The 24524-nt window shown below is 52.5% G+C and overlaps 1 protein-coding gene across 1 annotated transcript; it reads right to left on the reverse strand.

Moving 5' to 3' along the window:
- Window positions 1-10018, reverse strand: GPAT2 (glycerol-3-phosphate acyltransferase 2, mitochondrial). Its single transcript, XM_039460671.2, has 21 exons — window positions 9962-10018; window positions 9702-9815; window positions 8928-9001; window positions 8410-8514; window positions 8073-8201; window positions 6420-6519; window positions 5839-5972; window positions 5190-5289; window positions 4881-5093; window positions 4224-4346; window positions 3972-4054; window positions 3524-3642; window positions 2806-2876; window positions 2471-2729; window positions 2240-2388; window positions 1976-2053; window positions 1353-1484; window positions 1150-1270; window positions 1004-1069; window positions 706-761; window positions 1-315 (listed from the first exon to the last, which is right to left on the reverse strand). Exons 1-21 carry the CDS (start codon window positions 10013-10015, stop codon window positions 199-201), a joined length of 2397 nt encoding a protein of 798 aa, XP_039316605.2. The 5' UTR covers window positions 10016-10018; the 3' UTR covers window positions 1-198.
- Between the last annotated feature and the right edge of the window lie 14506 nt (window positions 10019-24524).

Below are 24524 nucleotides of genomic sequence, written 5' to 3' on the forward strand. Positions count from 1 at the left end.
TTGGGAAAAGACAACACGACCAGTCTTCTTGTTTATTATATCAAAGGAGGGAGAAAACAAGAAATGGCAAGGGACAACCAAGCCTCAATGGTTTTATAGACCAGCTAAGAGTTTGCAGCCTCCCGTCTTGTCTTCTGGCTCTAGGACACAGCTGTGTTCTGGAGCTGAGAAGTTTCAGCACAGGCTCCACCTCACAGTTTAGCTACAAATGAACTGCCGGATGAACTGTTCTAGTTTTTCCTGATTGTCCCGGCTGGCAAAAGTAGAAGACAGGTGGAGCCTGGGGCCTGCAGGGCTCGGCATCTGCTGCAGAACCTGGGCCATGGAAGATGGGCCGTGAGTGCCCTCACCACAGGGGTTGTGTCCATAGGGCCCAGGGGCCAGGCCTGTCCCCCAGAAACCTGTCTTGAGACTTCTGGCCCCTTAGGCCTCTGTTTAAGTGCAAATGCTGCCTCAAAGCAGCCCCAATACCCCACCTAGAAGGATGAGTCAGTGATTTGGGAGACCAAGAGGCAGGAAAGCCATCCCACCTTCTCCAACCCATCACCACCTGTTGCTGGCAGACACCAGGTAAACCCCAGGGTCTTAATGAGGCACCATCAGGCCAGCCCTGTGGGGTGATGGAAACATAGCTGGGTTTTCTTGAGCAGCTCTATTGGGGTGGGAACAGGAGGACAGGAAGATGGTGACATTGGTTCCTCTTACCCCTAGGTCTCTGAAGGTCCAGATAGCACTGATGGCGAGCTTTGGGTCCACACACTCTGGAAAGAAGACAGAAGTGAAGGCTCTAGGTCGGGAGGACAGGGAGCCACTGGGCACAGGCTCCTCTCCTTTTGTATAAAGAAGGAGCCTAGGGAGGGATAGAGCTCAGACTCGACAGAAGACCCGTGGTACTCCGCAGCCATCATTCCTAGAGTGGGCTGTCACTGTCCGGCAGGGGGCAGCAGCCACCAGCAAACACACCCCTGCCTCCAGGAGCCTTGGCTGACTCCTTGGGACTCACCAAAGATCCCTTCTTCCTGGGCGGTGGCCTGGAGGAACTGAAACAGCTGCTTTGTGTAGCCAGACTCTGCAGAAGAGAGACCTAGATCTGGGGCCCCGCACAGACAAGAGCCTGCCTTGAGGATTGCAGGGGAAGAAGGGCCTTACCAGTATCTGGCAGCTGGCCCTGACGGAGGAAGGCGGCAGCCTGTGCAAAAGCCTTGAGCACTGGGCTGAGCAGGCGGCAGAGGAAAAGAAAGAAATCTGGGCAGCGCAACTGCTGGCTAAGCTGGAGAGGACAGGTCGGGATGAGTGCAGCTCCCCACAGCCTCCCTACCACCTCCCTCCAGGGATAGCTTCTCCCAACACACCCTGAAGTACCGGCCCTCGGCCTCTTCGAAGTCATCACTGTCACTATCAGTAAAGTCCCCACTTGGTTTCCACAGCAGCTTTCGGCTCATTCGCTGTCGCCCTGTATCACAGGCTGCTCGGGAGCCTGGGGTCTGAGGGCCATGGAACCATTGTTCTCTGACAAGCTGGCCAGGGATCAACCCTACACCCCCAGACCAGGTACATGCAGGTGAATCCAGTAAAACCAGATCTGGAGTGCCCAAGAGGATGCCCAGAGCCATGCCACACAGCACCTGCTGGGCCAACTTGCAGAGTCAGAAGAAGTGCACACCCACCCTCAATGGCAGCAGCCCTGTGGCCAAGAAACTTGTGGAACAGGAGGTGTGCAGAGGAGTTCAGAGGCACACATGCCAGTGCTGTCCAGAGAGACGTACACAGACTCAGGGCATAGGTGGCCATATCCCAAGGCCCAGGGTGCAGAGGTGCAGTGCGAGCTAGGCTTCCCCACTGCAAGGCCAGGGGCTTCCCACCCCCACAGCACACATAGGGCAGAGGAGGAGTCTGTGGCAGCTGGCACTCAGGGTGGGAGGCTGGAAGAGGCCAGGCCCCAGGCACGGGTCTTGTCTCCAATGGCCCTGCCTACCTCCTCAGCAACCAGGAGCCCACATTGGATGAGCCGGTCCAGCACCTCCTGACAGTAACAGTAGGAAGACTGACAGGGCTAGGGAGAAAAAGGGACCCATGTGGCCTCAGGCGAGCCTGGGCACATGGGCAGGGGCCGAGCCAATGGCAGGGCAAGGCCAGACCCACCCAAGAGACTTCAGAGGTGGTGCTTGGGCAGGGATGGCCATTCCTACCACTAAGAGAGGAAGGCCTAGGACCAAGTGGGCCATGGGGGAGGCCTGACCTGCAGCAGCAGCAGCTCTTGCGGCAGCAGGTGCATCAGCAGCAGGATCTGGCGGTACAGCTCGTTCTGGCTCAGCAGCTCTATGCCCTGCAGCTCCCAGGGCCCCTGGGGCGGCACTCTGCCTACCAGCAGCCCCCGCACCGCACAGGCTGGGGAAGGAGGGACCATTATGAGGAAGGAGCTGTTCCCTTAACACCTGCGCACACATCCCACCTACCCCTCAAGACTCACCGCCCACAGCCTCACTCAGGAAGACGGGCAGCAGCTCGGCACTCAGCCGTGCCAGGTGCGCGAGGCTTGGGCCGGGCCGCGGCACCACTAGCAAGTCCTCCTGGCGGATGCGTAGCAAGACCACGTGTGCCCGCAGCAGACTCAGTGTGTGCTGCAGCAGGCTCCGCAGCTGACCAGAGAAGCCTACATCAAAGCCACGCAACAGTATCTCCTCCGTCAGCCAGGAGAACTCCCCCAGGAGCTGCGACAGGAACACGCCCTGGGTGGGTAGAGCAGGGCTGAGCAGGAGGGCCACACCCCGCCCACTGAGGTCCCCACCATATTGCACCCCCTACCTTCTGGTGCTTGAAGAGCAGCAGCGTCGCCATGATGGCTGTGCTCATCACGGCAGAGCTCGCCACACTGGCTGGGGTGGGGTGAGGCAGGACAGCAGGTGGAGATGCTGGTCAGGCATTGAGGCCCAGCAGCCTGGTCCCTCCATTATCAGACATCCCCACTCCACCCCAGGGAGGGGCAACATATGCCCAGAGCAGTTAATTTATCACACAGAGGCAGAGAGCCAGGCCAGGACCTGGGGGCTCTTCCCTGGGTCCCATCACGGGGCCCACACACCAACCCACAGCCTCCACCACACAGGGGCACTAGAGAAGATACTGATGCATCTCCCTATAAGGGCCCTCTGCACAGGCGCTGTGCTAAGCCCCTTACACGTATCATTCCATTCAGTCAACACCATCCCCATCCACAGCCAGGGAGACTCTACTCAGAAGGCAGGGCTGGGTGTGACCTTGGGAAGCAGCTGCGGCCTCCTGTGCTCAGGCCATCGTCTGTGTCCATGCAATTAACTGCTCCCTCATACCGGCCCTGGCTGCCCTGCTCCTCCTGCAGGAGGAGGGTTCCATTTTCTTCAGATGGCCCCGAGGTCCCACAGAAGGAGGGCAGCTCAGGTGCAGACCCTCGCTTGGAATGAAGGACCCTGGAAACTGGCTGACCCAGAGAGATAGGACAGTTCAAGGACCCACCCCCAAAGGCCCAGATCTGGTTCACCCTCACCACTCAGGACGTGATGGCTCAGTCTCCTGACCAGGAGCTGGTCCTCTTCCTTAAGGGCCAGGAGGGGCCCAGTTATAGGGGTCCACTCCTGCTCCTTCTCAGTGTCTGGGACAGCAGTACTGGGACAGAGACAGAGATCACAAAATGAAGGCACCAATCTAAAAACAGTTGTGAGGAAGCCCAGGGCTTTCTGAAAGGTGAGGGTGTATCCCCCATCCCAGTCCCAGGGCAGAAGATAGCATTTATAAACCCCAGCCCCTTCCAGGCCTCTGTGCCGTATCCCACACTCAGACTGTTAGCAAGGCGAGTGCCTGGAACTATCCTAGACCACCCCAGGATATTTGGTGAGGGAGGGCTGCTAGTGTGTTTGTGTCTACGGAGGATACATGAGCTGATGCTGACGGGCTGCCTGCCTTGCCCCTGAGGCCGTACGCTCCCTTGCCCCTACCATTGGCCCAGCACGATGGGCTGCAGCAGCTGCTCCAGGGTCTGCCTGCTGCCCCAGCAGCTCCTGGCACTGATGGTGTATTCCTGCCCAGGACAAGGCTATTAAGTGACCTGCTCTGGCCAACCAGGAAACTTGCCGACAGCCCACTGGAAGTAGGCAAGGCTATCCCTGCAGTAGTTTTGAGGGCCAGGCTGCCAGGAGGCCCAGGACAGACCTGCAGGTACTCCCAGCCTTCCCCAGCTGGCTCCATACCTGCAGGGAGAAGGGCTGAGCTAGGTGCACCCGGGAGCAGATCTGACGGCTGCTGCTCAAGTGGCTGCAGAGGCTCCGCAGGACAGCCAGAGCTCCTGTCCACAGCCCAAGGGGGGCTGAAGTCTGCAAGGAGGGAGAGGATAACTGTACAGCCTCACCGGAAGCACTGCTCTCAGGTGGACATCAGGGCTTCCCACCCCATCCTGCTCTCCAGGGGTATCCTCAGGTCCCAGCCTGCTCAGTTTTGTCTCAGGCTGTACTGGTGCATGACCTTGCCCTCCCCAAGTTCCTCTTTTCTTCATCAAACAGGGAAAATCCCTCCCTATCAAGGTCTTCAGAGGATGAAATGAGAAGATGGTAAGGGCCCTGGCAGGTGCTGCAAGATGACTTGCATTTTCTTCAGATGGCCCCGAGGTCCCACAGAAGGAGGTCAGCTCAGGTGCAGACCCTCGCTTGGAATGAAGGACCCTGGAAACTGGCTGACCCAGAGAGATAGGACAGTTCAAGGACCTGTCCTTTGAAGCCCCCGAAGCTCTAAGAGGGACTCAGCCACAGGACACAATATTGTGCCTTCTGTCTGGAGCTGGTGTCCACCTAGGGGCCCCTTGCCTTATCAGCCTCTGCCCAAGGGGCTGGAGGGTCTCACATGATTCTCACATGGTATATGTCACATGGTGCATCCGGAACCACGTCATAGGTGACAGCCACTGGTACCAGCAGAGCATCTGGGATGATGCCCGCCTGGACTGCCCTTACCACAAATCCCAGCCAAGCCTGGCCCAGGGCTGACAGCCGTGGCCCCAGGGCCCCAGGAGGTTCCTCCAGGAAGATGAGCAGGGGCTGCCCACTGACCAGCAGCTGCTCTATGACCTGGAATAGGAAGGGACAGAAGAGGTGTTAAGGCCAGTGCAGAAGCAGACCCCTGTCCCCTTAGCCTGGCCCATACATAACTGTGGGGACACTCACCGCCTGGACCACAGCCCTTGCAAGGAGGCCCTCAGAGCTGTCCAGGGAGAGGCTGGCCTCTGAGGGCAGGAAAAGCCCCCCAAGCTTCCTCAGCAGAGTTCTGTGGGACATAGGGCAGAGCCTGATAAGGCAACGGGCTCTGAAGATGAGAATTTTTTTTTTTTGCACAAAATTAATGTTTATTCCACCTTTGTGTCATATTCCTGGATCCTTTACCAATGTTACATGAGGAAAAAAACAAAAGCAAAACAAAGAAAAACTGAAATCAGAATCACTAATATTATCAAGTAGGGAAACAAATAAAAATCTAGCAGCCATCAGCAAGAGTACAGCAAAGACAATGCTGTAAAAAGAAACAAAGAAAATTGCTAGAAAACTGTATGCATCATAATCTTTCAAACCAGCAAGAGTCTCAGCTCCCCCAGGAATAGACTGTGTCCTACTTGAATACACTGAGGCGAAGCCATGGCCCTAGGGCCTGTGGCTGACCCCTCCATCTAAGCCCCACAGGCTAGACTGCTGTGTGGCTGGGAACAGAGAAGCCAGGAAGAAGGCCTTTGGCAGGGAGCTGCCGCCAACACACCCCAATACACACCCGACCCCAGCCTGCAACTTCTCCCATGTGTGTCTACAGACACAAGGTTTTTACCTGAGGGCAGGGGAGCAGACACGGGAGTCCCAGGCCACACGGAGCACACCCAGGCCCTGGGAGAGCAGCACAAAGGGCAGCAGGATCCCATCCAGGAGGGTTTTGTGAGTAGAGAGGAGGACAAGCGGTGAGCCCTGCTCCGGGAAGAGCCAGAGGGAAGTGCCAGCCTGCCCCACTCTGAGGACACAAGCAACCAAAAACCCAGGGCACCCCCGGAGGGAGGGAGGGCTCAGCTGAAGAGTTCTTCATCTGAGCACATTTCCCAAAAGCAAAGGAGCCTTTCCAAAACTTCTAAGGTAACTGCACTGACGCACTGACTTAATGGTTGTTAAGACCATGATGAAAAGACATTAGAGGAAGCCCCGTGGGAGCAGGACCGTGAGACACAAAGGGAAGGTCGGCAAAGAGCAGTGGATTTTTCCCACCAGCTGATGGGGACTGCACTGCTGTATGGCTGGGAGCAGAGAGGCCAGGAAGCAGGACCAGATGGGGACTACTCCTGACTTAAGGGCTTGGCCCAGCCTCTGCTCCTCTGCTTCTCTGCTCCTGCCATCCCCATCCCAAAGGAGGGCAGGCCTTACCGCCTGGGCAGCCTTGTGGACCATCTTCATCTGACCCTTGTGGAGCTGCACATTCAGGAATACGCAGTTCAGAAACCGCAGCAGCGCCCAGCTGAACAGCCTGGGAGTGACACCGGGGCTGAGGTGCAGCAAGGGGCGATGCTCAGCCCCAAGTCACCTTGGAGGGCTGCCCAGAGCTCCTCTAAGGCAGGCCCCATCACTATCATCATTTTACAAAAGAGAAAAGTAAGACTCAGGGAAGCTACAGAACTGCTTCATGGTAGAGAATACTAAGAAGTAGCAGTGCTGGGACTGTAAGTTCTGACCCAGAGTTCATGCCCACCAGATGCTGCTACTCTCCCAAGACCTCATGGTGCAGCTACCTCACATGAGAATCAGAGCATCTGCCTCCATTTACTCTAAAGGACACAAGAGGACCAAGCCTCTCCCAGGCTGAACCCACCCTGGTCTTTGCAAAGTGCCAGGAAAGGTAAAATAACAGGGAAGAATTAGTAATAGAAGAAGGAAAGGGGATAACTGCAGGAGGGAAGTCCCTGGTGGGCAGGCAGGTGGGGTTGTCTCCCCAGCTCAATAGGAGGAACAGCTCTATTTATTTTTGGAGACAGGGTCTTGCTATCTTGCCCTGGCTTGAGCACAATGGCACCAACTTGGCTCACTACATCCTCTGCCTTCTACATCCTCTGTCTTGGCTCAAGCAATCCTCCCACCTCAGCCTCTCAAGTAGCTAGGACCACAGGCACACACCCCTGTACCTGGCTAATTTTTTGGAGAGACGAGGTTGCCAGGCTGGTCTATTTTGCCTAGGCTGGTCTCGAGCTCCTGGGCTCAAGCGATCCACCCACCTTGGCCTCCCAAAGTGCTGGGATTATAGGCCTGGGCCACCACACCGACCTGGAACCTTTAACTGAAGACAGACACATAGCTGTAGGTAGCAGGGAGGTATGGTGGATAAGCAGCAAGTCCCATGTGATGGCTTTTATCTTTCTGTGAAGCATGACATGGGGCATCAGTCGACAATGGGTAAGTCCAAGAAGGAGCACATCGGGTGGGAGCCCTGGAGAGTGCCATGTGTCCCTTTGACATTTGCACTTAGCAAGGAAACCAGTCCACTGGTGTGTTTCTCTGGCAATGCTGGCCTGCTCAGGTGCAAAGAGAAGGCAGACAGCAGGGAGTTGTGCCTATGACTCCCTCACAAGAGCATTATTAGCACCCTGAGCCTGGAATCTCAGCTAGGCTTGGAAGGAAGGAAACACAGAAAGGGAGGCTGATGGCTGAGGCAGATCAAGGGACTAGAAATGAAATGAGAGTCCCCAAGCCTGGCTCCTTTTCCTCCTCTTGGCCCTGGCTTACAGTATCTTCATCCCCTTCCTGGTATTCTGTCTAAGCCCTGCTCCTTCCTTCTTGTAGCCACATGTATCACTGTTTACCCCTTCGTTTCCCTGGAACAGTGCCCTGCATCTAACAGAAACTCAGACCTATGCTGGGGGAATGTGGGGACGGGAGGCAGTGGTGAAGTCAGCCACAGCCCACTCTGGTAAACACTCTCCAGCTCCCCAGGAGGAAAGTCCAGCACTTCCCCAAGCCTGGCCAACACCCACTCTCCAGAAGGACAGAGTCCCCAACCGAGGGGTGAGTGCCCCTCAGCACAGTTACCTGACCAGGAAGGGACAGGGTGGGGCCTGGATGTGACCCACAATGCGCTGTACCTCTTTCTTCACAAGGTCAGGTACCTGGCCTTCCCCAGCACCTCCTGGTACCCTCCCTGAGAGAAGGTTCTGTACCCTGTGAGGGGATTGGGAGAAGTGGTATCAGCTGGGGCAGGGCACAGCCTCCAGTCTTCACCCTCCTCTTTAAGGAAGAGTCCCAGGCAAAGCTCCTGCTCTAGAAGCTGTGCCACAGCCTGCCCTCTCAACCAACCCTACCTAGAGTCATTTTCATCCCATTCAGGATCCCAGAAGTGCCAGCCAGACCCCAGTCCTTGCCACCTTACCCAGTGCTTTCTACGATCTTCTGTGGGGCATCCTGGCAGGGAGGGATATGCTGCTCCAGGGACCACAGGAAATAGCAGAGCCTCCGAACCAGCCAGCCCCGAAACCTGGGCACAACTCCCAAAGAAGGAGGGAAGATCATTCAGAGAGGGCCCACCTCCAGTAGGGCTCACAGAGGGCTATTCAATCAGAAAGGAACCATACCCCAGTCTCATGTCTCAGGAAAACCTGAGCAGGAAAAGGAACAGCCTACTCACCTGTGCCCCATTCCCACCCCTCACCCTGCTGACTCGGGTACAGGTTTAAGGCCTGACACATGGTGGGCAATCCATACATGCTCACAGAAGGAACTGCAGGAGAGCTCCAAGTGCCCCTCCCTGCAGACTTCTGTATGAAACAGAGGACAGGGCCCTTCTATTTCTATCAGAGGAAGAAAATGGCACCTAAAATCAGGGCCCCAAAAGCCCTGTACCCAAGGGGTCCTGTCCCCAACCCTGCTCCACTCTGTAGCTCTGACTACCTGGTGTTCTCCTCCTTCACCAGGATCACATTGCAAAAGCCTAGGTCCCTTATGCTTCTGTGGAAGAGGGACTCCTGCCAGAGACGGGGAGAGATAGCATGTCCTGGAGGGCCATTGCAAACTGGCAAAGAAAAGCCACTGTGCTGCCCCTCTGGTCTCTGTCTGGTGGCCTGCTAAGTCTTCCAGGAGAAAAGATTATAGCACGATATTGCCCAAAAGGGATTTGATCCCAGATCCTGTGCTGGCCTAGGAAAATGGGGCCCATGCTCAAAATTGAAGTGCTGTATCCTGTACAGAATCATCCTCTTTCAGAGTGGCATAGGAAAGTCTCCAAGAAGTTATCTTCTCAACAGCAGAGAACATGGAGCCCGGGTCTTCATCAGAAATCTGGGAGCCCTCACCACCATCACATGGCATGAACCAAAAAAGAGTTCTTCAAGCATGCACCAAGGGCTGGGGAAGTCTGAGTGGGTGATGTCCCCACAACTGAACAACAAAACTCACCCAGGCATGATGAGACCCCAGCCCTCTGAGCACACCCTATCACCACTTAGGTGCCTCTGCACTTCCCCCACCCAACTCTCCCAGGCCTGGGAGCAAGCCATAGCCCAACCACACAACCAATACCAGTGCATCCATTCCCCTGAAAGACAGAAGCAGAGGCATGGGGCAGGGAAGAGCCAAGCTCGGAGGGACACAAAGGAAGCAGCTTCCCAGAGCTTTGGCTCCCAGAACCAAGCTTCCTGGTTGTGGCCCGGCCCTACTATCACTCACCCAGCTCTTGGGGGTGCAGGTCTGGCAGCAGCGACCCACAAAGGGACGATACTTGCCCAAGAATGGGGTGACAGCCTCCAGCTTCATCCCAAAGCCTGAGGACCACAGGCTAGTCTGGAAAGAGCAATGAGGAGAGATGAGAGGACTCAAGGCCTTGGCAGAAGGGGAAAGATGGAGTGAAGGAGGCTCTAGGAGTGAGGGGCACAGCAGAAGGGGTAGCAGAGCAGAAGGGATTTGAGGAATGGGAGGAGGCACACTACCTCTCGGCCATTGGGCCTGCTCCTTGGTTTGGTCTGGAGTCTGCTTTCCAACATGGTGGCAATGAGAGCCTATACGATTCAGGAACCAGTCACCTCTGCCACTCTCCTCTCCACAGAAACCTGAGCTAGGAAAGGTGAAAGGATGGAGCCATATGGAATCTGAGCCATAATCCAGGGATTCCTGGGGTAACTGCAATACCCCACTCCCAGGACAGACATCACTTAGGCCATCAGCAGTGAGGAGAACCTAGGGTGGAAACTAGGGGCTGGCTCAGATCAAGGCCCCACCCCACACCCAACTGGTCCCACCAAGGAGCCAGCTGTCCTCAAAAGGTCTCACAGTATCCAGGTCAGGGGCCGCCTCAGGTGGTGAGTGGGACTGGTTTGTCTTACCATCCACACCCATCCTGCCATCTCCTAGCACAGATAGGGGCTGTACTGGAGATGCTGATTCTTTCTGTGCAGAGAGAAAGAGTAAGGGCTGGACTGGCAGGAAAGAGGCATGAGACTGCCAAGGAGGAAGAAGACCATCACCATGAGGCCACCAGGTCCTACTCAGCTGCCCTTTCCCTCCTCACCAGGAGACACTCCTGTAACCACCCAAACATTATGGGAAGCTGGGCTGGTTAATAGAAGAGGGACAACTGGGGGTCAGAACACAGAGACCTACTCACAGGGAATGAGCATCTAGCTGGAGACAATCAATCCCCTCTCACATGAACTTTCTCCTCAGAAGATGCCACTTGTACCTCCTCAACCCCTCCTTCCCACCACAATATTTCCCTGAATTAACAAATATCTATGTTCCTTAAAACAGCACTAAACCCCTCCTGACTCAAAAATTGAGGCCTAAAAGCCCCTCTTCCTATTTTCCAGCATGACCCTGATGAGTAGGCTGGTCTAATCATATTTCTCCATCCCTACCACACTGTGATCAGGCCCACCTGGGAGCCTCTTCTCCCTTCCCAGCCACCCACCCAATTCTGCACTGGGCTCTAAGTCCACATTGCTTCTGGTACACCCTCTAGGCCCTCCCTCTCCTCCTTGAATTCCCCAGCCCAAGCCTCCTAGGCAAGGAGCCATACGAAGCCCTCCTCCAGGGCTACAGTTTTACCTTCCTATGGGATCAGAGTGTCCTGAGGGCAGAGGCTCATCTCTGTATGTCCGGCTGTCTGCCCTCCGTGCAAGAGGGGCCCAGAAGAGCCAGCTGACCCACAGTAACTTCCTCCCAAGAATTCCCCAGGCGTACTCCTCCTTTCCCAAGTCAGCTCACTTTCAAGCCATGAATCCAAACAGTAATGGGATCAGGATCCCTGCAGTGCCCAGGGTCTGGGGAGCCGTGGGAGGCTCATCCCAAAGGGACTCGCTATTTTGAAAATGTTTGCATAGACCCACTCACAGACACATGGTACATGAAGGCTACAAACCACAGGCCTGTGGCGAGTCCTGCCTACTTTGCAAGGAAGATGCCTGTCCCCTAGCCTCAGATCACCCCCAGTGCCCAAATCTAAACCCAGTAGGTCTGTGCTAGCTCTACCGAAGCAGAGTAAAAGCCAGGGCGAGGGGTAACCCCCATCTTCCAATTAACTCAACGACTCAGCTCAGGACTCCTATGGCAGAGGCTGCAAACTGGCGCCCCAGGGAAATTCAACTCATAGATATATAGATAGATAGATGGATAGATATAGATATTTGGCTATACAACATACTAAAACCTTATGAATTAAAACCAACATTAACAACAGAGGGCTTGAGATACACACACACACACACACACACACACACACACATTCACTCTCACACACTCTCTCTCTCTCTCTCTAAAACAAGGTTTCCAGTCACGGTTGTCATAGAAAAAGCTGAGCTCTGGCATCTCTGAGCACACAGCCCACAGGGCCCAGCTGCCTGCCACTCTCTTTAGCCCAGCAACACGACCCCTCCCATCTGCTTCCCTCTTGATTATCACTGATGCCTGGCCTTGTACACACCTGGGCGTTCAGCCCTTGATCTAAAACTCTAAACCCGTCCCCATGTTTGGAATGCCTGTGCCCTACAGAGAGCCTGGAACATGGCGCGGCGTCCCACAGTCCCCGCCCAGGGCTGCTCAAAACTCTGCTCCCTCGCCAAAGACATGGCGGGCGCTCCCAGAACTACCTCAAATTATTCGCAGAGCACCTGCCCCACGTCGGGTCCTGGACGCCCCCTCTGGATGCAGGGGGACAGGATGCCGAGGACGAGGCAAAGCGGCGCTCTCCACCGCCGCCCCCAACACCAGGCCCCTGAGAGACTCATTCACGCCACAGGCCCTGCACGGCCAGCGCTCCACCCCCTTCAACTCCTGCTGGGTCCCCAACAGGCCGCTCAGACCAGGCTCCTGAAGGAGGAAGGCCCCTGGATGGTCCCGGTCAGGGTCTGACAGGGCCTCGCCAGAGAGCAGCCACTTCGAGTCTCACCTCACACCAGCCGCTAACTCCCGCCAAACAAGCAGCCCGGCTTCGAGGACTGCCTACCTCCCTGCGACCAGCTCCAAGGAAGCCCCGAAGCCAATTGGGAAGCGCAGTTGGGTCAGAAGCCCCGCCCCACGCAGCGTGCCCTCGTAGCGGGACGTGGCCTCCTGACACGGGTTCTGGGCGGGGCCTGCTCCGCTTCCCAGGTCCGCCGGGCCCTTGGTGGCGTGTGATGTCGCAGGCAGCCGCGAGGCCCCGGATGACCGAGCCTCAAGCAGGAACTCAGGCCATCTGATAAAGAGGTTCGCAGGGCTCACGCTCCTCCAAGCTGGGGTTCTAGCAAGATTCCCAGCTGGAGACGCTTAGAAAGCAGAGAAGATCGTCAACAGCCAGTTGCAGTCATGAAAAACAAGTCAGGCCCCCTCAGGGTCAGTTCCTTTGTTAATGAAAACCCTAAATCTCACTTGGGGACCTTCTGCAGCCGCGAGGTGCCGAGGTTTCAGCTGGGCCTGTGGCCAGTTTGTTCATTCCTGTGGTTATTCCATTAACACCAGACTCCTGTCCCGGCCCTAAGGTCCACGTGAACAGAGACCTGCGTTCCTTCATGTTTTGACTGTGTTCCCGGCACCCAGCAGGAGACCAGCCAGTGGGAGGCAAGCAGTATAGAACAAAAGAACGCGGGAATGACTGTCCCTCTGTTCTTGCCCCCATGGAAGGAGCCCACCTGACATGCCAGAGGATTCCACAGTGTCACAGCATGTGACATGCCAGAGGATTCCACAGTGTCACAGCCTGTGACACAAACGTGCCGGAGCAAAGCCACACGTGAGCCTGGCAAGACCCAAGAGAGCACAGAACGTGTTCACATCCCTCCTCTCTGACTCACCAACCCTGATGTGACTCACACCCTGTCCCTCCAGCATGTAGCCTTTCTCTCCCTTGGTGCCATTTCGTGTCTATCCAGGCTATGTGTGGCTCCATTCACCTTCACCTGGATTCGCAATGTCCTCCCGGTACCTGCAAAATCTATTTTGTACCTCATCTTACCTTTCTTTTTTATCACGGTGCCTTGTCCACATCGAGATCCTGAGACTCAGCTTCTTGAACTTATCGATGGCTGATGCCCGTTAGTTCTAGGAACAGCATCTGTACAGGCAGCTGAGTTTTGCCGTTGTGAACAGGACCCCACCTCTTACGTTCTCCTGCTGAGAAGTAGCCCCAAGGCAGAGGCTTTAGACTAGAAGTTTCCATGAATTGGCTGTAGAAGTAGGCCCAGCAGCTCACATAGTTCAGTTCGCAGGTCTGCGGCTTCTTCGGAAGAAACATGCTTTGTTGTGGTGGTAGTGGAGGTTGCTGCAATCTGGACATTTAAAAAGAAGCATTCCTCTCAGACCTGGATTGAGGCACCAAGGATTCAGTGTGTGCTTTCTCCTTCAAGCAGTTTGCAGGACAGGCAGAGCTGCAATGCAGCAAGACCTGCAGGCCAGCCGCCATGCCCACTGATGGTGACCGACCCGACCCTGAGAGAAACAGAAACCGATTTGGGGTGGGCCCTGCCCAACCTGGTCTGGGCTTGGTGAGCCCCATCCTGGACTCATGCCAGAACGCATTACCCAGAATGTCCTGATGCAACCATAACTGCCTGCTCCCAGAGGGACAAAGGCCCTCCCTGTGGCTGGGGACAGGTGTTCCCTGAAGGTACTGACGAGCCTTTCTCCTGTACGTCATCTGGAGAAAAGGACTCGGGCTGGCATTAGAATGGGCAGAGGGGCTCCAGCCTGTCTGTCGGGGGACCACAAGGGGGGCCGAGAAAAGGAAATGTGATGTTTAATTTTATGTGAGATTAAAATTCCGCATTGACTGGGATACCCAGGTACCCAGATAGCTGGGAAGGCATTATTCTGGGTATATCTGTGAGTGTGTGTCCAGAAGAGATTGCCATTTGATTCACTGGACTGAGTAAGGATATTTACTTTCACTCAGTGGAGGCAGGCAGCATCCAATTAGTTAACGGCCTTGATAGAACAAAAGGCAGAGGAAAAGTGAATTTGCCATGCAGGCTCTCCCTTTTCTTCTCTCTCTTTCCCTCTCACCTCCCCCCCCTTCTCCCTTCCTCTCTTCTGCAGCTGGGATGCCCATCTTCGCCTGCCCTTGGACATCAGATGCAGCCTTTGGATTCTATAACTTGTACCAGCAGCACCCCCACCCCCAGGTTCTCAGGCTTTTAAACTTGGACTGCGCTACGCCATCAGCTTCCCTGGTTCTCTTAACTTGCAGAAAGCGTACAGTGGGGCTTTTCAGCTTCCCTAATGATGGGAGCCAATTCCCATAATAAAGCTCATCTGTTCCTCTCCGTACCTGTGCTCTTGGTTCTGTTTCTCCATTCTAGACTGTGGTTTGCTACAATGTCAAACAAGACTTTATGGAAGGTTCTGGAATAATGGAAGGGATCTACAACATAGACACCACCAGTGGTTACCTCTGAAGGTGGCTATGCTCAGAGCACATGGGCCTGGGAGGGAAAGGGGTGTCTCAGAAGGAGGCATGTCTCCTCCATTAGTCAGGGTTATGCGGAAATTCACTTTTCCTTTACCTTTTGTTTCTATCAAGGCCCTCCACCGACTGGACGGTGTCTGCCCCCATGGGGTGAAGGTGAACATTCCTTACTCAGTCCAGTGATTCTAGTGCCAATCTCTGAGTAACCTGATTAATGGAGGAGACATGCCTCTTTCTGAGACACCCCTTTCCTTCCTAGGCCCAGGTCCTCTGAGCACAGCCACCTCAAGAGGTAGCCACTGGTGGTGCTCTATGTTGTAGTTCCGTCCGTTATTCCGGAACCTTCCATAAAGTCTTACTAAGCATTGCAGCAAACCACAGCTTAGAACAGAGAAGTCCAATTTGGCTGCTAGTGGCAGGAGAATGGGAACATTGTTCTGGGAAGCTGCCAACGGACACTCACCACACAGGCCACTTTCCTCTGGCCAAGGCTGGCACCACCTCTGTAGATGAAAACTTGAGCCAAGAGACTGTGAAAGAGTCAGTGGGGAACCTGAGGTTCTTTCTAATATTGGGAATCTGGGATTCTGTGAAGACCAGGGACAGTGTGAAAGATTCAAGGGCTGACAGCCTGAGGGAGGCGGGTGCGGCATGCTACACTGCTCTGTCCTCCACATCGATCTCTTCATCGCCAACTTGAAGGATGACACAGAAGGCAGGCTTGGCCTTCTAACAGATGTCAGAAATCAATAAGGAATAAAGGGTACTTACTGGCAGAATCTGAATTCAAAGACATTTTGAGAAATGGGAATTATGATCAAAATAAGCCCCAACCTAAAAGAGTCTGGTGGAACCTGTGGGGTGAAAGTTTGTTAGAGGGAACAGAGAGGTGGATTTGTTGGTAGGGGCTCTGTCCAGTGGGACTCCTTGTTTCCACCTTATTCCAACTGAAATGAGCGTAAGCCAAAAGATCATGGGTTGGCTCACGTAGAAAGTAAGAATGTGTTAACTTCAGGCATTGCTGGACCCAAGTACTAAAGCAACATGGGCAGACCTCTAGTTCACTCTCATGTGTCCATACTGCCTGTCTCTGTTTGGTTTTCTTCTTCCTGAAGCCTCTTTCCTTTAAAAAGATGACTACCAGCAGCCCAAGACTTGTTTCCACCCTCCTCCAGCAACCTTAGTAGAAAGAAATTTCTGTCCCCCAACATACATGTGAAACCCCAGGGAAGACTCTGGTCCTACAAGAATCGTCTTCCTGCCCTCTCGGTCAGTCAGTGTGGCTAGGGGGTGTGGCATGTCCTGCCATAGTGGCTGGACCTAAACAATTGCCCCCTTTCCTGTCTTTGGTGAGGGGGCACCACGATTGACCAGCCTAGCAGGAATGGAGTGCTTGGGGTTTGTTCTGTCAGGAAATGGTGCTGCCTGACAAGAACAACATGTCCACCGTGGTGTCTAATGCTGACTGGAACCATTTGACCATTTGTCTGGTCTCTGCCAGCTCCCAGGGCCGAGAAGCTGCTGCACTGTGGGCTCTTGATAAATGTTTGTCAAGTGATGTGTGAACTTCCTTCTCTGTGGACCTTAGCAGGAGATGGCTTCTCCTCTTCTCTTGAATAAGGATGATAATCTGTCTACTTACTTCACAAGGTTGAGGTGTGGCTCAGTCAAGTCATGAGGTAGACAAGCTGAGTGAAGCACATCAATCCCAACACCCAAGACGAGGGGGAACTAGCCAGTGCCACCTCAAGATGCTGACTGGGAGGACTGGCTCATGCTAGGGAAAGCCAGGAGTTCTGTTGCTCTGTGTCCCTTCGTTCCTTGCCCCAACATCCTACCATACCTGCTTCCTCTGGGATACCTGGGTTTCATCTACCCAGGAAATATAGATTCTGTGACAGGATATTTCCTCCCTCTTGCCAGGCATGGCTGGGAATGGAAGCAGTGGTACAAAAGAATATTCCAGGCCCACTCTGTCTTCCTCCCTGGAGATCTCCTCCCTAACATTGATTTAGCAAACTCCATCCATTGCTGATTCATTGGTGAGTGGCAGTAGAACAGGGTGTAGACACACCCCAAGTAAATTCATCTCCTGCTCCTGGGAGGGGTGACCTAATATATGGAGATTCAGTTCTCCCTCAATTCAGCTATCACTTCACTGTAGTCCCAGTAAAGATAATAGTTTTAGAAACTTTCTCTGAAACGTGAGGAGGGATAAAAGTCCACAGATGGCTAAGTCAGAGGAGGGTAGGCCGGAAGCTTGCTCTTCCAGATACTGGGGTACCAGCTAAAGGCGCTGGTGTTGTCTTAAGCAGTATGGTGACATTGAACCAATACACAACTCACCGACAGCATAGAGAGGGAGATCCCTGGTTAGAGGGGAGCTTCATCTATGATAAAAGGTGCACCACAAGTCAGTGGGAAAGAGCTGCTGTTCTTGTTGGAAAAACTCTTACTTAGCATATGGAGAAAAACAATGTGATCCCATAGAATGTGGATACTCAGATGATGGATTAAAGAATCAGTGAATGATTCTCTTCAACTTGTTTCACATTCTTTTTTTTTTTTTTTTTTTTTTTGAGACAGAGTTTCGCTCTTGTTACCCAGGCTGGAGTGCAATGGCGCGATCTCGGCTCACCGCAACCTCCGCCTCCTGGGCTCAGGCAATTCTCCTGCCTCAGCCTCCTGAGCAGCTGGGATTACAGGCGTGCGCCACCATGCCCAGCTAATTTTTTGTATTTTTAGTAGAGACGGGGTTTCACCATGTTGACCAGGATGGTCTCGATCTCTTGACCTCGTGATCCACCCGCCTCGGCCTCCCAAAGTGCTGGGATTACAGGCTTGAGCCACCGCGCCCGGCTGTTTCACATTCTTTTCACATTGTTCATGAAGGATTCTTTAATCAATTATCTGAGCATCCACATTATATGGTGTTATTTTTCATGCTGACCACCATGAATGACCATATTATAACATGCTGGAAAAAAAAAAAAACATACACACACACAAAGAGAAACATCTTTGAGACCCAAGGGGAGTGAAATATTTCTTAGACAAAAATTCAAAGCAGAAACCATAAGGCAGAAAAAGGGGTGGGGACTTCATGATGTTAAAATCAAATAGATCTGTTCCAAATGACACATGGCAAAATGAGAGAAGTTATGTGCAGTCTAAAATTGACAAGAGATTAGTAGCCTCAATATACAAGGAACTCCTGAAAATTAACAAGAAAAATGAATGGACAAAGGACACAAGCAGGTAATTTTTGGAAGAGAAAACCCCAAAATCCATGAAGCATATGAGGAGGTGGCCAAGATCGTTAGTATAGAAATACACATTATAACAATAAGATATATGAGCAGATATTTCTCCAAAACAGATATGCAGATGATCAATGAGCACACAAAAAGATGCTCAGCATCACCCAGGATAAGGGAAATGCAGATGAAAACCACAGTGAGATATCACCTCATACCCTCTAGAAGAGCTACTGTCAAGAAAACTGAAAATACCGAGTGTTGGTGAGGAGTGAGACATTATACCCTTGTGCACTGCTGGTGGGTATGCAAAAGGTGCAGCCACTATGGAAAACAACATGGCCATTCCTAAAAAAAACAATTCAAATAGAATTACCATATGACCAAGAATTTCCACTTCCGGGCATATTCCCAAAAGGATTGAAAGCAGGATGTCAAAGAGATACTGTATATCGAAGTTCATAGCAGCAACATTCACAGAACCGAAAGGTGAAGCAAGTGTCCATTGATGGATGAATGCATAAACCAAATGTGGTCTATACGTGCAATGAAATATGATTCAGCCTTAAAAAGGGAGAGAATCCTGTGACAGGCCACACCATGGATGAACCTCGAGGGCATTGTGCTAAGTGTAATAAGCCAGTGACAAAAACACAGGATTCCATTTACATGTGATACCTAAAATAATCAAATTCATAGAAACATAAACTGGAATGATTGCCAAAAGCTTGGGCAAAGAGGAGATGGGAAGATAGTGTCTAATTGGACACAGGGTTTCAGTTTCACAAAAATAAAGAGTTCTTGAGATGGATGGTGGTAATGGTTGAACAATAGTGTGAATATATTTGATACCCCTGAAGTGTACAGTTAACGGTGGTTAAGATGGGAAATTTTACATTATGTTTCTTTTACTACAGTTTGAACAACAAGATACCACCTAATACATACATGGGAGACAAAATTCTCAGCTGAACCCCAATAGGCAAGCCCTTCTGTAATCCTCTCCTGGTAACTGTGGGCAGAACCTGTGAAGTGTTTCTAATCAATAGCTTATAACAACGGTGATGGTATGCCATATGGAAAGGGGGAAAGGAATTTGTCAATTTGTAATTAAAGTCCCTGATCAGTTGACTTTGAGTTAATCAAGAAGGATATCATCCTGGGTGCCCCTTATCAGGTGAACCCTTTAAAAAAGGATGTAAAAGTAGGAGACTCTCTCGCTCCTGCTGATCTTGAAGAAGCAAGTGTCCGTGAGTTCTACAACCACTCGGAGATGACTTCCACCAGGGAACCGAAGCAGCCTGGAATCAGATCTTTCTCCAGTGGAGCCTCTAATGAGAATGCAGCCTGGCCAACACCTGATTGCAGACTGAGGAGAGAACCCAGCTAAGCTGAGCCCAGAATCCTGGCCCACAGAAAATGGAAGAGGAAAACTCTATGGTGTTTTAAGTCACACAATTTGTGTTAACTTGTTCAGTAACAGTAGAATACTAATGCAATCTATTGGGCAAAACTTAGCTGGGTAAAGACAAGTATTGGAGCTGGGCACAGTGGCACATGCCTGTCATCCCAGCTACTCAGAAGGCTGAGATGAGAGGATCGCTTGAGCTCAGGAGTTTGGGGCTGCAGTGAGCTACAATGGCAACTGTCAATAGCCAGGGCAACAACTGAGATTCTGTCTCTTAAAAAAAAAAAAAAACCACAAGCGTTTGTGTTGGGTGTGGAAGTGGGAAGTTGGTGAGGGCACTGCTTGTGGAGTATAGACCAGAGCCGCCATTGTGGAGGGATTTTGGTCAGTAATATGCATCCTCTGCAACCATAGATGTAGAAGAAACTGACACAGATTCATCAAACATGCACACCAAGATGTTCACTACAGAGTTCTTTGTGGTAGTGTGGGGATGGGGGCTGTGGGAGGCACCCTAGAGGTCTACCTTGGGGAATGGAAAGGCAAAGTGGGAATGGTCCACACCATAGAGAATTCTGCAGCAGCAATAAGAGATGAAATGCACACATGGCCACATGGATGGGCCTGAACACAGGGCTGAGTTTAAAAAGGAGGGAGCAACATGGGAACCCAAACATTACCATTTGCAGAAATTAAGAAACAAATGAAGAAAGTATCTCTTTTGCAAGAGCATTTTAAAAGCAGGGCAAGAGGTGGAGGAATCTATGGGGAGTGTGTTGCCCATGCAGGGGAAGGAAAGGGAAGTAAATGTGGAGAGAAAAGAATAAATAAAACAAGAGTGGTTTTACTGGACCAATGATAATAATTCACTGAGGAGTTTAGCTCAACTTGACAGTAGAATTAACTGCACCTGGATCCAGGGGTGGCTGCAGAGGCAGCGCTGTCCAGTCCTTTGTGAAGGAGGGAGGTCATCTGTGCAGGTGGGGAAACAGTAAACACCAATGAAGTGGGTGTGTGGTATAGAGAGAGCAATAAAGGAGAGATTAATTTGGCCTAAGAGGGACATCTGCCTTTATATTACTAATGACTTTCCATTTCGAGACACAGAGAGTCCCACGCAAATTGATTTTGCTTTTTTAACTGAAGAGAATTTATTGACTCAAGTGCCTAAAAAGTCCAGGCTGACTCCCTTGGGTGGGAAAGACAGTCTCCAGCAGTGCCAGGCATTTTCTCTCCAGCTAGGAAACCAGAAATTTGAGCCTTCCTTACTCAGAGGTTTCCACAAAAGCCCTAAGGCTGCCCCCTTGGCCTAGAAAGAATGGCATGCATGAAGTAATCCCTAGCTCCAGGCCTGGGTCATATCACCACCTGCCGCCAGCACAGGCATCCAGCATGGGCATGGCAGGAGCACGAGCTCATGGAGGGACGTCTTGGGGAGTGAAACTTGAAAAGTAGAAAGTGAGGCTCCGTGGCTGTGCAGCTCACCTGGGACCTTCGCCACCATTCACTCAACTTGGCAGCTAGCAGTGGATGGAAGAGAGCCCTGGAGCATTTCCTCCTCGAAAGAAAATGCCTCCAAAAGTGCCTCCCTCTAGGCCTTTGTCACTACCAAAATGTCCCTTTCCCAGAGAGAAAGGAGGCTGAAGGGCTCAGAGTGTTCTCAACACAAATGACTGTACAGAGGGCCCTCGTGGGGGCCTGGGTCATTGCAAGAGGCCGCTCATGTGGACGCACATCTATATAATCAGTTGGCAGAAAAGTACCAAGCCGGCCAGTTTTCATCCGGCACCAGGCAGGCTGCAGGGGACAGAATGTCCACGCTCTCTCTAGCCCCAGGGCCTGGGGGTTCTCCAGCACTTAAGAACCAGCCCTCCTGCCCTGCCCAGCACAGGAGCAGCCAGAGGGTGACTGCCATCATTGTCTCCAGGGGTACTGGAGGCAATGCTGGGCTGGGTAGAGCTGTGTGGGGTGAAGGCAGGGTGGGTTCTGAGGGTCAGGGAATGGCCTCCCTTTATCCACTCCCACAACACCTCCCCAAACCACTCCTCCCACTGCCTGGGGTTTTGAACACAGTCCTGGCCTCTGTATGCTGGTGGCAGGCAGTGTGATTATGGAATGAACAGCCAGCCACAGGAGGCAGCGCTCCCACTGTGCCGGCAAAGAGTAAGCACTGTTGCTTTTCCCCAGAGCCAGGCTGCCTGGTACTGGTCTGTGCCTGTGTCTCTGGAGCAGGAAATGGAGCAGAGGGAAATGTGTGGATTGGTTAGAGTGCTGTCAGCTGTGAGGAACAGAAAGCCCAACTCACAGGGGCTTAAACAATCAAAATGTGTCTCCTGTGCCAAGCAGTGCAGAGGTAGGACAGCTCAGGGCTGCTTAGTTCAGTGCCACAGGGACATTAGCAAGGACCCAGGTTTGCTCCACCTTTCCATATTGCCCTCTTCAGTGGGCCAGCTCTGTTTTCAGGCTAGCTTCCCTCATGATCACAAGACAGCTGCCACAGTTCCAGGCATCATCTCCAGATATGACAACACCCAGCAGAGGAGACTCTCTTTTCTTGCAAAGAGTAAGGGAACTTTTCCAAGAATTCCACCCAGCAGCTCTTCCATCATGTCTCACTGGTCAGAATTGCATCACAGACCTATCCTTAGCCAGTATCTGGCAAAGCGAACAAGAAAGCCATGATTGGCTTGATGGGTGTGGACTACCCCAGTAGCACAGGGTTCAGATACTCCTGCAGATACTCCAACAGCCTCCACCACACAAGGAGGCAGAGGCCCTTCCCAATTGGAGATCAGCTTTATTCACCATTGAGGATGTGCTGTTTGGAGCTATGGGGGACATCTTGCAGCCATGGGTGAAAATCAAGACAATCTCAGACTTGCCAACCCCATGCTTTGACTTTATTGGCTTGTGAGACAATCCTGGGACCACATCAGTTTGCTATGTGAGTAAAATTAACTCCTGCTCAATGAGGCCTCCATTACTTGAGTTTTCTTTGCTTGTAGCCCACCTGACACAGAGCTCAGTGTTTGCAGCAGTGGAGGGAGAGGAAAGGTTCCAATGGTGGCCATTTTCCTTTGGGCTCCCATCCTCCGTACCAAGAAATCCTCATAAAATTCACCCACCAGGACACTGAGAAGGCCACATTTCTGCTGACTTTCCATCTGTCCAAGCAAACTTGCGAGGAAACTGGACCCTGGGCAAAATGATGAAAGTAGAAAGTCCCTGAGCCCTTCTCCTTCTCACCAGAAAACTCCACCCATGACCCAAATTTTCAGACAACATAGGACAGGATCAGTTATAATCGCAAATAACAAAGACTCAGAAACCTGACAACAGGGTCTTAAGCAAGCAGGGTTAGGAGTTTTTCTTTTTCTTGAGTAATGAGAAGCCCAGAGGCCAGGATCCCTGATGGTCCCACTGCTGGAGTTCGGTGAGGCTTTGGCGGGCCAGGGTTCTTCCAGCTCCCTTTGCCATCCTCAGCAGGTTCCTTCATCCTCAGCATCACAAACGGCTGCTGCTGCACCTTCTGGCAGAGTTTTGTGCCCCAGGGAGGAATATAGGGAAAGGGAAGGGTACAGTGAAGAGCCACCAGGTCCAACAGGAAAGCAGTAGCTGTCCGGGAAGCCCCACTCAGAGGACACCTGTCTTGGGCTGTCCTGGGTTGTGTGGCCACCCTTGGCTTTGAGAGAGAGGAAGGGGAGAATGGCTCTGAGCTGGGCAGCTAGCTGCGTAGGCCACCAGGTGTGGAGTCAGGAGACCTGGGACTCCATTCAACACTGCTTCCTGCTGCCTTCAGTAACCCCGGGCAGCCCAGGTCATGCCTGCCACCTCCGCAGCCTCACCTGCCTGGCACGAAGTGGGGGAAGAGAACTGCCTCCATGAGCGTCCCTGCAGGGTGGGTGTTCACTTGGTTTTCTCCCCATCTGGGGTAGTGGGACCTGGGGCAAGCGTGGGATTGGGAAGAGTGGCTTATTCAAGGCTCTTCTGATAGCAAGTGATGGAAATTCATTTATCTCATCGAAAGGGAAAATGGCCGGGTGATAATTCATTTATTTCTGACCCAGTGGGCAAGAGGAGCAGTCAGACCTCAGGAAGAACCTGACCTCAAGCTAGCGAGCACTTGCAGACAGAGGCAGCTGCTCCTTCTGCCTCCCCTGGCCTCACGGTTGCCTGCCTCTGCTGCTCTGGCCTCACCCACCATACCTTCTCTCCCTCTGGATGGAAAGGGGCTTCTTAGCCCCACAGCTCCTGCATTGCCATGGACAATCTGAATTCATATTTCAGATTCCTAGGAGAGACTGTCTGATAGTCCAGCTCACCCTGGTGTCTGTCTCTTGACCAGTCAATCCAGCCATGGAGTTAGAGCAGTTCCCAGAAATGAGGGGCTGGATGAGGCTGACCAGAACACCTAAACACTGACTCCAGGGAAGGAAGAGAAGCAGAGGCAGGAGGCTCCTCTGGGAGATCTGGGGGAAGGTAAGACAGGGCATTCCTTTAGGACCTGTGCCTCAAAGGCTGGAGGGAAGTGACAGCTGGGTGAGGACAGGCTTCATGAGCTTTCATGATGTGTCCAGATCAAATACGGCTTTAACCCCTCTCTGAATCATGGCAGATCTTTATTTTTCAAATACCAGAAAATCCAATTCAAGTGGCTTGGCCAAAAATGAGGATGTGTGGATTCACCTAACTGAAAAGTCAGAGCCAGGAGGGACTCAGGCATGGTTCGATCCAGAGGTTCAAAATTTACTTGCAATATTTTCTCTGCAAGTTTCATTTTGTTTCTGTTTCCAGTTCTCTACAAGTCATTCATCTCTATTTCTTTGTGAGACAGTTTCATTTCAGGCTGGCTTTCCCCCTGTGGCACAAATGGCTGCTTTTGTCAGCATCTCAGTGAAGTCCTTAGATGAGCTCTGAGTGGCCCAGCTTTTGTCACATGTCCCCTCCTGAACAAA

Source organism: Saimiri boliviensis, chromosome 1 (genome assembly GCF_048565385.1).
Source record: "Saimiri boliviensis isolate mSaiBol1 chromosome 1, mSaiBol1.pri, whole genome shotgun sequence".
NCBI lineage: Eukaryota > Metazoa > Chordata > Mammalia > Primates > Cebidae > Saimiri > Saimiri boliviensis.